This window comes from Thermochaetoides thermophila (assembly GCF_000221225.1).
Source record: "Thermochaetoides thermophila DSM 1495 unplaced genomic scaffold scf7180000011816, whole genome shotgun sequence".
NCBI lineage: Eukaryota > Fungi > Ascomycota > Sordariomycetes > Sordariales > Chaetomiaceae > Thermochaetoides > Thermochaetoides thermophila.
In genome coordinates, this window is record NW_006383032.1 from 6,528,028 (window position 1) to 6,540,536 (window position 12,509).

The 12,509-nt window shown below is 50.8% G+C and overlaps 2 protein-coding genes and 3 non-coding genes across 5 annotated transcripts; 2 read left to right on the forward strand and 3 right to left on the reverse strand.

The window, feature by feature from the left end:
• Window positions 1-495: 495 nt before the first annotated feature.
• CTHT_0038720 lies at window positions 496-569 on the reverse strand. Its single transcript has one exon. It is a non-coding gene; the product is annotated as a tRNA-Val (tRNA).
• A 714-nt stretch (window positions 570-1,283) lies between these two features.
• CTHT_0038730 lies at window positions 1,284-1,383 on the forward strand. The gene is made up of 2 exons: window positions 1,284-1,320; window positions 1,349-1,383. It is a non-coding gene; the product is annotated as a tRNA-His (tRNA).
• Window positions 1,384-2,382: 999 nt separating this feature from the next.
• CTHT_0038740 (uncharacterized protein) lies at window positions 2,383-3,186 on the reverse strand (the record flags this gene model as incomplete). The annotated part of the gene is made up of 2 exons (XM_006694228.1): window positions 2,383-2,843; window positions 2,895-3,186. 2 exons carry the CDS (start codon window positions 3,184-3,186, stop codon window positions 2,383-2,385), a joined length of 753 nt encoding a protein of 250 aa, XP_006694291.1.
• A 1,740-nt stretch (window positions 3,187-4,926) lies between these two features.
• Window positions 4,927-5,017, forward strand: CTHT_0038750. Its single transcript is given in 2 exon segments — window positions 4,927-4,963; window positions 4,982-5,017. It is a non-coding gene; the product is annotated as a tRNA-Phe (tRNA).
• A 5,506-nt stretch (window positions 5,018-10,523) lies between these two features.
• On the reverse strand, window positions 10,524-12,386 carry CTHT_0038760 (uncharacterized protein; the record flags this gene model as incomplete). Its single annotated transcript, XM_006694229.1, has 7 exons — window positions 10,524-10,795; window positions 10,854-11,142; window positions 11,196-11,518; window positions 11,588-11,869; window positions 11,940-11,992; window positions 12,049-12,247; window positions 12,326-12,386. 7 exons carry the CDS (start codon window positions 12,384-12,386, stop codon window positions 10,524-10,526), a joined length of 1,479 nt encoding a protein of 492 aa, XP_006694292.1.
• Window positions 12,387-12,509: the final 123 nt, after the last annotated feature.

Consider the following 12,509-nt stretch of genomic DNA (forward strand, 5'->3'; position numbering starts at 1 on the left):
AAGCGAGTGCCACCCCCTCCCCCCCCCCTTCAATCCCCACAACTCTTCATGATTTTATAAGGCATGAAGAACTTTTTGGACTAATTTCGCAGTTTTTCATCCCACAACGGGGCCGAAGCAAATCCCGAACCCAAAAGTCCAGGGCCCAGGGAAGGTCTGAACTTGCCGTGGCTTCCGGCCGAACACCGAACAAAACCCAACGGTGATGACCGAGTCGACGGTTCCCGATCGGGTTCAACTCCTCCCACATATCGGTGATGGGCAACTGCCGGCCAACAAGGTAAAGAGACTTTAGATGTTTAATGGAGGAACACGGACTGAACGCTGAGGACGCTGAACCATGCGCCCAACTAACCCTAACCCAAACCTGTCCTACGCCAGTCCCATATCAGGCCAAGACCTGGGCCCTGACCAAGATAAAAATTTCTCCCCCATGCATGGGAAAATGTGACCATGACCAAAAAAAGTGAGGATAACTTATGCAAGTTATCTAATTGGCCTCACCCAGGTTCGAACTGGGGACCTTCAGTGTGTTAGACTGACGTGATAACCAACTACACCATGAGACCAACTCGCTTGTTGCTTTACGTTCGAAAGAATTAGCTTAATATGGGAGGATCACAGTGTAATGGCTGTAATTAATGACCTGTGACAAACTGATGATCCGAAGACCAATTAAATTTCAAGAAAGTAGGAAGACAGAATTTTTTTGGAGCTCTTGTATTGCAGGTAAGAATAAAATCGCATAACTGTCCATGTGGGAAGGGGACAGTACATGGATGGTGAGATGGTCAAATGCACCTGGCTCGATACACCAAAGACCACTCACCATTAGCATCGTCGTTGCAAACCATAAGCATCTGAACTAGCAGCTACGGCTTCCTTCTATCGGTCAGATTTAACCTTCAACTGTGTGACTTAGCAGAGATCTTGAGATTGTGTCAGGAGTTAACATGCAAGTTGAAAGAGGCATCGATCTCCCACAAGCCCTCCTGTTTGCAAGCGTGAAACAATGAAGCAACGCATTGTTTCAAACATCCTTCCCAGACATTTGCCCACATGCAGCGATTGCTCTGTAGCCCGAAACTTTTTGTCCTTCCCCGGAAGTCCCCATCTTTAATTTTATCTCGACAATTGCCAACTTACCACCGCTTCGATCATCTTCCCTCCTCTCCAACCAGCACCACTTTACTTTGGTCCTACCTCCTCCATGAAACCTGCAGTATTTTAATCTCCTCTGGTCTCGCCAATTCTAACGCCGCCCCGCAGTGGTAAGAGGACGCGGGTGACTCGTCTAGTGGTTAGGACACTTCGTTGTGGTTCTTGCGGCAACGCGGAAACATGACGACCGAAGAAACCCTGGTTCGATTCCAGGGTCACCCACAGTTTTTGCGTTTTTTTCCCGGATATGTCCCAGTCTCCATCACTTTTTAGGAGACAGCTCAAGTTATATATGGGACTGGATGCATGTTTGGAGTAACGCAGAACGGGAAACAATAGTAATTTTGCATAGACGATTAGGCGGGATGTTAACGGAATTGATACTTTACATATTTGGATATGGCTTTGCTGGAGAGAGTTGAGCGTTACAGCTCTCTTAAACTGTCTGCAAATCGAGGCATGTGAAACGGGCTCGAGTGGGACCGAAAGACTGTTGAAGCTCGAAAAAAGTGGGAGGTAGGGAGCATGGCAGCAATTCAATCGAAATGCTGAATGGGTATAGCCCAGTAGCATAGCATTACCTGAATAATCCACAACCATATACACAATTACTCATACCATTACACCTTGACACACACCACCCCTCTTCACCAAAAGATATGCTCCATCCATACGACGGCGGCGAATGTGCAAAAGGATGTTATCTGTCTCCAGGGCAACTACCTTAGGAACAAGAATCGAACATAGGTAGGTTTTCCAAAGCAAAGCAAAACGGCACTCACAGCCAGCAAACGTAAAAATGGACAAGAAAGAGGAAGCCCAAGGACAAGGTCCCGGCAGAGTATCAAATCGAAGGTGGCAAAAAAAGCAGGCAAGCAGGCGAGAAATACCACACATGAAAGACAATTCGAACACATACAACCCATCCCATCTCTTTCCTTCATTCCCCGAACGAACCCTAAGTAAGACCCACGAAGAGAACACTTCCGCCCAACGTCGTCCAGACCTCCCTCCCCGAGAACGAGTAAAGAGTAGTTGCCCGGAAACATCCAACACCCTCCTGCACAAAATAGATATTAAAAGGTAGGTACAGCGCTATGATTTGTCATGTCTCATGTCTCATAACTGTAGCATAATTGTACCCCCCATCCAGGCGAGCGAGCATCAAGCTCCTTTATGTTGCTGGAATCGCGAAAGGAGGAATCATGCTGTTAGGAGAGCTCAGAGAAGCGCAGCAACAACAGCAGCAGCGAAGATGGCGAAGCCGCTGGCAGGGCCGACCAGACTGGCCGCACCCTCAGGGATCTCTGTCGACGTGGCCGACGGCTCGCTGGGGACGTTGGGCGTGGTGGGCACCACAACGGTGGTGCCGTTCGACGACGGGGGCACGAATGTCACGCTGGGCTTGAAGGTCGAGGTGATGTCGGCGGTGGCGGTTGCCGTGCTGTTCTTAGCGGTCGGCACGGCGGACGAGCTGCTGGATTTGGTCGTGGTGGTCTCGGGGGCCTGAGTCGAGGTCGACGAGCTGCTGGTGGTCGTGGTTGCGGGAGGAGGAGTCTGCGACTTCAAACCACCGTCGACCTCGTACTCCTTCGCACAGGTCTCAAGGTCCATGCCCTCCGGGCAGCACCAGGTCTCGCCGTGAACGTCCTCCGTGCAGTAGTAGCCGGCCTCGCAGGAGTCTGCAAACGTCAGTACATGCCCAAACCCCCCAGATGTCACATGTCACGTACCGCCCTTCTTGTTCGGGCAGCAGACCTCGCCAACGGTTGGATTGAAGCAGTGAATGGCATTATCGGTAGACGCGCAGGTCTCGTAGCCAGCACCGCAGGCCTCGGCGCAGGTGCTGCCGTCGTTGCACTGGGCGGTCTCGGGGTGATAGCCAGGGGCTTCGGCGCGGCGGGCGATGGCAAACAGATCACGGGTCGACATCTTCATATTGGAAGGCTTGTAGGGACGGGGCTCGGCGACAGCACCGGCAGCCAGAGAAAGGGCCGCCCACGCAGCGATGTTGCGGATGAGCATTTTGACAGCTTGTCGGGATCTCTAGGAGATTGGTATTTTTTGACTTCTTTAGGTTGGTCGGATGGAGACAATCGATGCTCCGTAAGACTGTAAGGAATGCGCCGTAAAAATGTTGATTTTAGGTGTAACGAATGACTAGAGCGCGAGCTCTGTTGAAGTGGTGGTGCGAAAGGAACGACGACGAGGAGGTGGTGTGTTGGTGCGAAAAGGGACGGAACACGCAAGTAGGGCGGGCGGGCGGGCGAAGGAGATGAGAGTGGTTTAAAAGCGGGCAGCAACCTGGCAGCGACGATCTGGGGGCGGGCGAGCCCTGAGAGCATTAGGCGAACTGGGGGGTTGCACTGTCCACAACCAGGGGATTGGCGGGCAGCAGCTAGTTGTCGCATCTCCTTAATTTTAGCCCATTGGCGCTGCTCCCTGGTGCCACGGTCTAACTGCGGGCCTTCCCTGCTTTGTTAGCCTGAAACAGCAAGCGTCGACATCGAGACGCACTTCTCTCTGCCATCACGACCGTTTTCACAGATAAAAAAAAGAAACATATTGCGATTACCATTAAATCTATCCCGCATGTTTCGCTGGTCATTTCGCCCTCGGTAAGCTGTGTGTTTACTGCTCTCAAAATGCTGCCCTCAGTTCCATTTTCATCAAGCTGCCCCTTGTGGTACCGGCATTAAACAGCCAAGCCAGGGGCTGATTGGACGGGACGCGCGGTACCTGCAGCTGCTCCCGATAGCGTCCAAAGAGTCAGGAACACCAATCATGGATCGCTGGCGGCGGCACCTATTGACTTGGCTCCAAACACGTGTGTTTCTGTTTTTCATCCGCTCAGACATGCTGCTTGCCTGGACAGGCGATCCGATAGAATGAGAGCTTCTCGATTGTCCAACGGCCGCCAACGCACCGTTTTCTTCCATCATGACGACCAAGCAGTTTGCGCTGCGTGTTCCCCTCTGGTTCTCCTCGCGGCGCATACCCGCAAAGCTCACCCTGGGGCTTGCTCACTACCAAGACTAACGCTATCGCTCTTTCTGATAGGCCCTCTCTTGGCAGCTGCCACCTGCCATCAATGCGTTCGCCGCCGAAATGAGGCCAAGCCGCATCCCTAACAACCAGCATTCCTGTGAGAAATCCCGTAGGCAGTGTCGCTGACAGAATGGCTTTTTAGAACAGGTCAGCAGCTCGTTTACCACCGTTTCACTACAGACATCTCACGCAACCTCAGCCGCTGAGTTTAATTTACAAGAACGACTAAAATAAATTCAGCTGTGTCAGCGACGCGCGCAAGTGCGAGAGCGCCGCCCTTGTGCTTTCTGACACCGACGAGGGCGAGTTTGGCGCTCACTTCCGATCCTGGAAAGCCAGAAGTCAAGCCAAGGCCTGGGCCTGGACCCTGACCCTGGCTACCCACAGCGGTTTGGTTTTCCGCCCCACAAATATCATCTGCCAACCGCCAAAAAACTGCGACGCCTGCGGGTTCTGGAGTTCGGGAACTCCGCCGGAGTGATCACCGTGGACTTTGTCGGTGAGAAAAGGTATCTGTTTGCTGGCAATCGACAGGTTGATTGTGTCTCCAGCGAGATCTGAACATTCCTTCGAGGGTGACGAGATCTCCGGGAAACAAGCAAGTCTCTGTGTGGATGATGTGGCTTGTTGCGTCTCGCGGTTCAAAAGCGATCAACTCTGACCCACCCCCACATTGGGCCTTAAGAACTCGCAAAGCGATCTGTCCAATCAGCAAATGCGGATTTAGCTCAGTTGGGAGAGCGTCAGACTGAAGTCAAACTTCGGGAACTCAATCTGAAGGTCGTGTGTTCGATCCACACAAGCCGCATTTCTTTTGCAATTTTTCTCAGGTTATGTTTTGTCGTCCGACCGAAAATGGCGTTTCAGTGCGCCTTGGTGTATGTTTCATTTCTCTTATTTCTATTTTAGTCAGTTTGATAACCCAAGGCGACTGAGGAAAATGATTTTGTGAAGTGAGTTGTATGGTTCGGGTTGAAGTCAGTTGAAAGACCTAACCGCTTGACACTGTATATTCTTGAATTTCAAACATAGGTACCATTGAACATCGAAAAGGTCTAGTACTTGTTCTACCCCTTATTTTGCTTTTGGACGGCAACCAATTCGATGTCTTTACCTTGCCTTTCTAAGACCCTCAGCTGTTGCCAGTCTAACAAGCGACAGATGACTTTCGGCATGGTCTCTAGAAATTAACTATGCCTTACCGGAAGACATCCACAGTGTTCATGTAAGCTAGTTAATGTATCTTCGAGTACTTCCTTTCGATGCACATGCCCAAGGCTTAACAATCGTACAGTTGCCCACCTTGTGTTGATCTCTGGTATATAATCTCCAAAGTCCATGAATGTCACCAAGGTTGGCATGTCTATGATTACTGAAGAATCAATTTGGGCCAGCTCGAGATATCAATCTGGAACAAACTCTGTATATTTGGACTTTGACAAATAGCCTTGAACACGAGAACGGGTCACGAGTACCTAGGGCGTTCTCTCAGGTCTTCCATTCTTCGATCAATTGTTATCATATAGTTAAGTCAGGCCTGAAAACAGTGCTCAGACAGTGGCGCTGGCCTCGGATGATGACAGCTCTGCAGTCGCAATTATTCGCTCCATCACGTGGCTTGCACCGTCTAATCTACTTCCATAGCTTGATTCTGACCTTTGACTGTCATTTGTTCTTCGGTAAGCTATTTTTCATGAAGTTTGTGGTTCCAAAGGCCTCTGGAGGGGTGTCTCTGCCCCTGTGGAAGCCAACAGGGCTCGCTGAAACTCGTATCTCGCCAAGGTAAACGATGAAGGGAGTTAGGTCCTGCAGTCTCTGCTTCAAGCTGTTGCCCCAGGGAACCAACAGAATGACAAGTGACAAGTGAACTATCTATAAGGGGTGTACTCATCTAGGGCTGCAACACTTGGCCGAACGCCTACATGGTGGAAAATTGTCGATTGTACGTTCTATTAAATTAGATTTGGGCCTTGACATCCATCAGAAACTGTTGGTCTCGACACTCCGCAGATGCCATCCTCACTTTATGCTGTCGTTGACCCTAGCTCCGTCTGCAGTGCTTCTCTTGTAATAGCGGAATATTTAGTGTCGAGAAGACACACTATAGAACATGAGTCAGAACGCCAGTTGTATCATCATCAACATCAATGACTCATGGGCCAACTTCGTGGTGTTGCCGGGAACTCTCACGTGCAATAATCCCGAGAGATCGAAGTTTTTGTTTCGATGCTATACATGCTTTGGATGTTATTGCCAGTTATAAAAGGAAATCTACTTGATATCCCAGAGTCAGTAGTCAACTTCACCAAACACTTCATGGGGTTTCGGCTTGGGCCAATGCACTAAAAACCATGTGACAACTTCTATTAAACCACCGTCGCATAGAGATAACGTTTACAGAGATGTTGTGGAGCTATAATAAAATTCTGTCCCAATGGCTGGTCGCAAGTAGAACAAATATGAGATATGTTATGAGCACGTAGTCATTTCAGTGAAGGGTGCCTCATCATAGAAGAAAGCTGAGAATCCGAGAGCAGAGGGGTTCCCGTTTGCTTTCTATGGAGCAGATGAGCAGCATCTACATTTGAGACACCTATTTTGATCTATTCTGGCCAACTACCATCCACAATGTTTTGTCTCGAACATGGGACATACAAGGCGTTATTTGACCTTATCATTCGGCTTCTCGGAGAAACGCTACGATCAGGTGCACAACAAGCGTAAAGACATAAAACGATAGCACCGAAGGAAGTGAGTCTATGTTCCTGCCACTCCCTTATCTCTCTCATCTCAAGAATGCATAGTGACCTTACCCTTTCCCATCGAGCAGTTGGCTAGCCATTCTTCACGATACTCTCTCAACGACAACTCTTGCGGTATTTGGTAGCACTCGGCATCTTTCCACAACTTTGGGATTGCAGGGCTCTCTGGGGAGTCGCATGTTGAACGGACTGGTTACTAATGATCCTCATTAGCTCCAAATATTACCACTTAAGACTTCTCCCCTTCCTAGACTTAGTCGGACCGGTACATGTTGAACCAGGAACAATGGTCCAAGTTAGACACTCACAACCCTAAAGTGCCAAGGTCTACTCTACCCGCATTGCGGTCAAACACTTGACTGAACTTCATCGATAAAGTAACTTCAGGTTAGAGGAAAGACAAAAAACGAGCAGCGCCAACTTCAGATATCTTCCCTCAAACCGAACTGCCACTGTTTTCTCCCGAATATTCTCTGCCCGCTTTAGCGGCCCGATTACAGACACCGATACAGCCGCACCCGGTCTCATTCGGGCAACTTCATAGGCCCTTATCAGCCGTTAATTGCCACTCAGGAGTCAGAGGCTCAACTCTATCTCGTCCCCAACATCCCATACCCTGCAGCTGTCAACGGCTCAGGAACAAGAAACACCGTCACAATCATCATCCCGCAATGGCACCTCGATTGGGGCCGTACTACAACATCACAACCTTGATTGGAACGTGCATGCATTAAGGTGGGTAGCTCAGCATCGGACATTCAACGAGATTGTGCACGTACACAACATCCTCAACCAAGATAATCCCTCATCTGGCTGGGCACATGCTGTACTCTATTATCTCAGCCAGAGACTGCACACAAAGGATCGAGAGAGATCAAGGACGGAAGAGGGACATGGAAGGGAAGAAGGGACGGCAGAGCAACCCATCCATCCATACCACACCATCTATCTTCGACCTCTCTTTCTGCACAGACATTGAGAAGGTTCAAACACCAACAGTCACCAAATTAACTCCGGAGACACCATCACCTTCACCGAACACCACCCTTTCACCAAGCAGGAAGGTTGGCCCCCTTCCAGCTTCCCCGCCCGCTCCTTTACAGGCACCCGTCCCGCCCCGCAGCATCACCCGATCCGATCAGATCAGATCGGCCACAGCCGGAACCCGCGACACCAATCGCGACACTGTACCTTGACACAGTAGCCAAACAGAAAACAGGCCCCTCCCTCGCGGGCAGTTCCTGTGTAAGTCAAGGGGACCGAGCCCAAATCACACCATAGCAATACCCCAGCAGAGCTGAACCAGCGGAGCCAAGATATGGAATGTCGATTGGAAGCTGTGGGCCAGAAGGACTGATACGAAGTTGCATGCACCGTAGGGAGTGAGTACAAAATAAATACATACACAGCACCAACAAAGGAAACTTTTGCCTACGTCCCCCAGCGCCACCTCCACACTCCCAGCCCTGCACTACTGCAAAGTGGCGCGACGCAGATGCAACCAAAGCGTCAAACGTTCAAAACAAACGTCAAGCTGGCGGCTCGCAAGCGAAGCTCACTTTTGCTTTCCATGCGTTAGTTCAGCATAGCGTATATTGTATGTACATTCGGGGCTGCCGCAGCGCCGCAGCACAGCGTTCCCTATCCGACCTTTATCCAAGTTTCCACTCCTGTCGGCCTTTCCCCGCGATAACGGTTATGGTCCAGCAAGACAATGGGTACACTACAGAGGAGTCTAGGCGCCCCGCGACGCAAGACTCCGCGCAATGAGCCGATTCATGGCCTGACGCGGCCCCGGCGCTGGATTGCGCAAGACGTGGGCATGGCGGGGCGTGGGGTGTCCAGATGGGTCGTTGACGAAGGACTGTCTAGAAGTCATAGGAGTTCTGTTTGGGGTGTGAAGGTAGCCTTTTGCTGACAACTCGTCAGGTAGGCAGGTAGAGTGGAGGCTTATTAGGGAAGATCTAAAGTTTGCATACGTAAAAGTAGAGATAAAGCTATCATACCGCGGCTTTTTATGCATGCAATATACAGATAATATCGAGAAATTTAACGATGGGACAAGTATTTTTTTTTTCGGTCCTGGATGGGTGCTCGGCGACCAGGGGTTAACTTACAGTTGCCCCTGAATCGAAGACTCACCCTCTCCATGTATTCGACCTGGACCTTTGTTACGCGTTGTTCTTGTACAACTTTCAAGTTCCATCCAGGGTATAACCAAGAATAAACGAATATTGCGAGTTAGATCAGCTCAAGACCCGACAGAGCCCCAGTTCTAGAAGCCCTTGGCCCCAGTGGCGCAAGCTGAATTCGTGCAAACGCTGTAGCATCAGCTACGACGCTACCCTGCGCCTGTAAGACCACGCTGGCAGAAGCGAGCTTCACCTTCGCACATGGACCTGAGGAAATACCGATCCGATTCGACTTTGTACACGGCAGATAGAGTAAGAATGTGGAGTTGAACATGTCACAGATGCGGGCATCTCCCACTTTTTGCTCCTCTTCTAAGTGTCTGAGCTATCACGAAAAAGCAGATTATGAATTGCCAGCTCATCAAGCAGAAGCAAACATCACATCTTCGCGAGCTGCATACATATGCATGTAAGCCTCTTTTGCAGGTTGTGTATGTATTGCATAATATGAGCGGAAGGGAATCGGGGCGTTCGCTATTCTGACTGAAAACACCTCGGACGTTTTGGAGGGTCCAAGAAAAAATTGGGACGAACCGTGATCTGGACGGGCAGCGAACGAAATACCAGACCGGGCAATTGTTGTGTCGATGCATTCGATGAGACCAATCCCGTCGAGAACAGGCGTCAAATCCAAATCCTTGAATGCATGGTATTGGTTCCTCGACGTCTTGGCTCACGGTAGACGCGGACACGGACACGGGAAAGGGCCTCAATGATGGCGAGAGGCGCGCAGAAAAAGCCCAGACATCCATCCATCAACCAACCACAAAAGAAGAGACATGGTATTGTCGACATCTTGTCATTGTCTTGGTAGTGTAGTTTATTATCAAATCGATGATGTTTCCCAGACAGGCTGAATCGGCTCTACTCTTCACCGGCTGCAGGCCTACTACCCTGCCAAAGTTCGCTCTGAGTGTCTTTCCGGGATCGCGGCCGCTGCCCTTAATATACCAAGCCTTGCGGTTGATTGCCATTGCATCCGCTCCGCGGCAGGATGGGCGGGAACTAGTTAAGCGTATCCGTATGTCATAGACGAGCAAATCGGCAAGGCTGGTTAGGGTTCCAGATTCCAGACAAAACCGCCTTTTTAGGCGACGATCCCTGGATAGAAAATGGCACCTTCCACAACCTCCATCACTTCTGCTGTGCTACACACCTGTCCATGTCGAACTTTGGTTTTGTCATTTATCATAGATGAAGATTCTTTTTCATTGGGAAAAGCTCCATAACTCCCCGAAGGACAAGAGATAACGCTCGAGTTGCGAGATCGACCGGAGGATTTGACTCCTGGAGAAAGAATTTCTCGATGGGGATAGTAATTCGGGGGAATGCAATGCCACGGGACGAGGACCCGGCCAAGCTAAACAAGCTCCATGCGGTCAGCCGTTTGCTGGCTGTTGGACGCAGTGACGAACCATTTTACCCCGCCGCCATCCGGCAACGGCATGTTTGCCCTTACGGGGAGTGGGCCGACTGACACCGCTTGTCCCGGAGCTTTGAGACTCGTCTCTTGGCAGGTGTTCTCGAACGGCTGAAGGAAGGGTGGCTCAATGAGACAGCGGACGACGATACCTACACTATCCCATGCCAACAAGGTTGTGAGCGAATCCGGGGAAAGTGAAAACTCAACCGCTGTTCTCGTTAGGGGTCATAGGGCGGGAGTGTTTTTTTTTTTTTTGGCCAGCATTACTGCCCGACTTGATGTTGTCGTCGGGATCTTCTTCCTGTTCCTCGCCTTCATCAGCCCCGTCGATCTCATACACTTCGCTCTCAGGTTCCCTTGTAAGCAGGAGGTCTTCGCTCCCCTGCCATTGAGACGGCATGGGTGGCAACTCGTCGTCATCACCCCAGCCGTAGTCCTCGTCCTCGCTGTCGGCAATCTCTAAGTCGGTATCTCCCAGCTTCCTTTTTTGGGCCTGGACTGAAGAGAGAGCCTCAGTTTGTTGTGTAGTGTCATACTCTACTGTAACCAAGCCAGTCTAACTCTATGTTAGTAATCCGATCACTCAAGAACTATTTACATTGTCCTTACCTCTTCGATCCTGAATGCGCAAACACTATCAATCCATGAGGACTGGACCTTTCCATTGAGCTTCTGGACTCCAACAAAGCGTAGTCCAAGCGGCTCAACACCCTGTTGAGCCCAATTACGGAACAGCACCAGCCTCGTCGACATTCCTTGTTCCCATACCGTTGCCGTGATGGCCGGAACCAGGGTCGCACCGCGTTCCGCCTGCATCTTTGTGGCACACTGGGTGAGAACCACAATAGCGACGTCACGAGTTGCGGCCAGCTTCTGGAGACTGCCCACAATGTATTGGAGCGCCTGGAGCCGGCGGGCTCCCATGGGAGGACCTTTGAAGTCGGTTTAGCCGCTTCTGTGACGGGGTGATAATGACGAAAGAAACATGCTCGAAGACATACTTTTGTTGCCTTTTACGTCCCCTGAGGGGCGAGATTCGGGCACTTTCGGAAAGGCATGGTTAATCAAGGCGGAGAGGGTGTCGACAACTATTAGAGCCGTGCCCTGTGGGATGCAAGATGCGGTGGGCCGGCATAATAGGGCAATCAGGTGAGGAAGACTGGGGCATGTGTAATGGGTGAAGTCGTCGAAGACACTAAAGTCTCCTTCGTCTTCACCTTTGCCGGCGTCTTTGCCCTGGACAGCCGACCGCAAACGATGGATGGGAAGTGGATGAAAGGCATCTGGATACAACACAAAGAGTAAGACTACCACGGCTTGACGGCTATTGGCCGGGCGAGAGGGTGAACGGACCTACCCACACCACTCCGCGTCCATCTTTGAGGCAGGTGGCGGCAAGCTGAATGCTGGAGCCGTCAACATCTCATAATTTGACTGTCGACGAGTAGGATGAAGACCATACCCGAATGCAGTCTTTCCAGATCCCGAAGGACCCCAAATCTCCGTCACATGTCCTTTGTGGACCCCACCAGCGACAGAACCGTCTAGACCGGCTGCCAGAGCGGCATTCAAGGACTCGATGCCGGTCGAAATGAAATTGCTTCCTTTCCTACCCTCTAAGTCCTGCAGGGCCTGGGCCGCCGAGACAGTGGGCAGGCGGTCTTGGATATGTCAGTCTGGACCAGTCAACGAAGCAAACACAGCAGAAGGCAAACACTCCTGCTCAGGCGAACACATACGGGTTGAGGGCAGGTCGAAGCTGGCGTTGTCGTAGCCGTGAATGTCATGATAGTCCACCATATTCTACCGATTTATCTGTATTTCCATCACGTCTAGACTTGAGGTCCGAAATCAACGTCGGATTTCAACAGCCGAGCTTTAAGGCTGGCTCTTCACGGGACGTGAACGCTGGTTGTTGTTGTT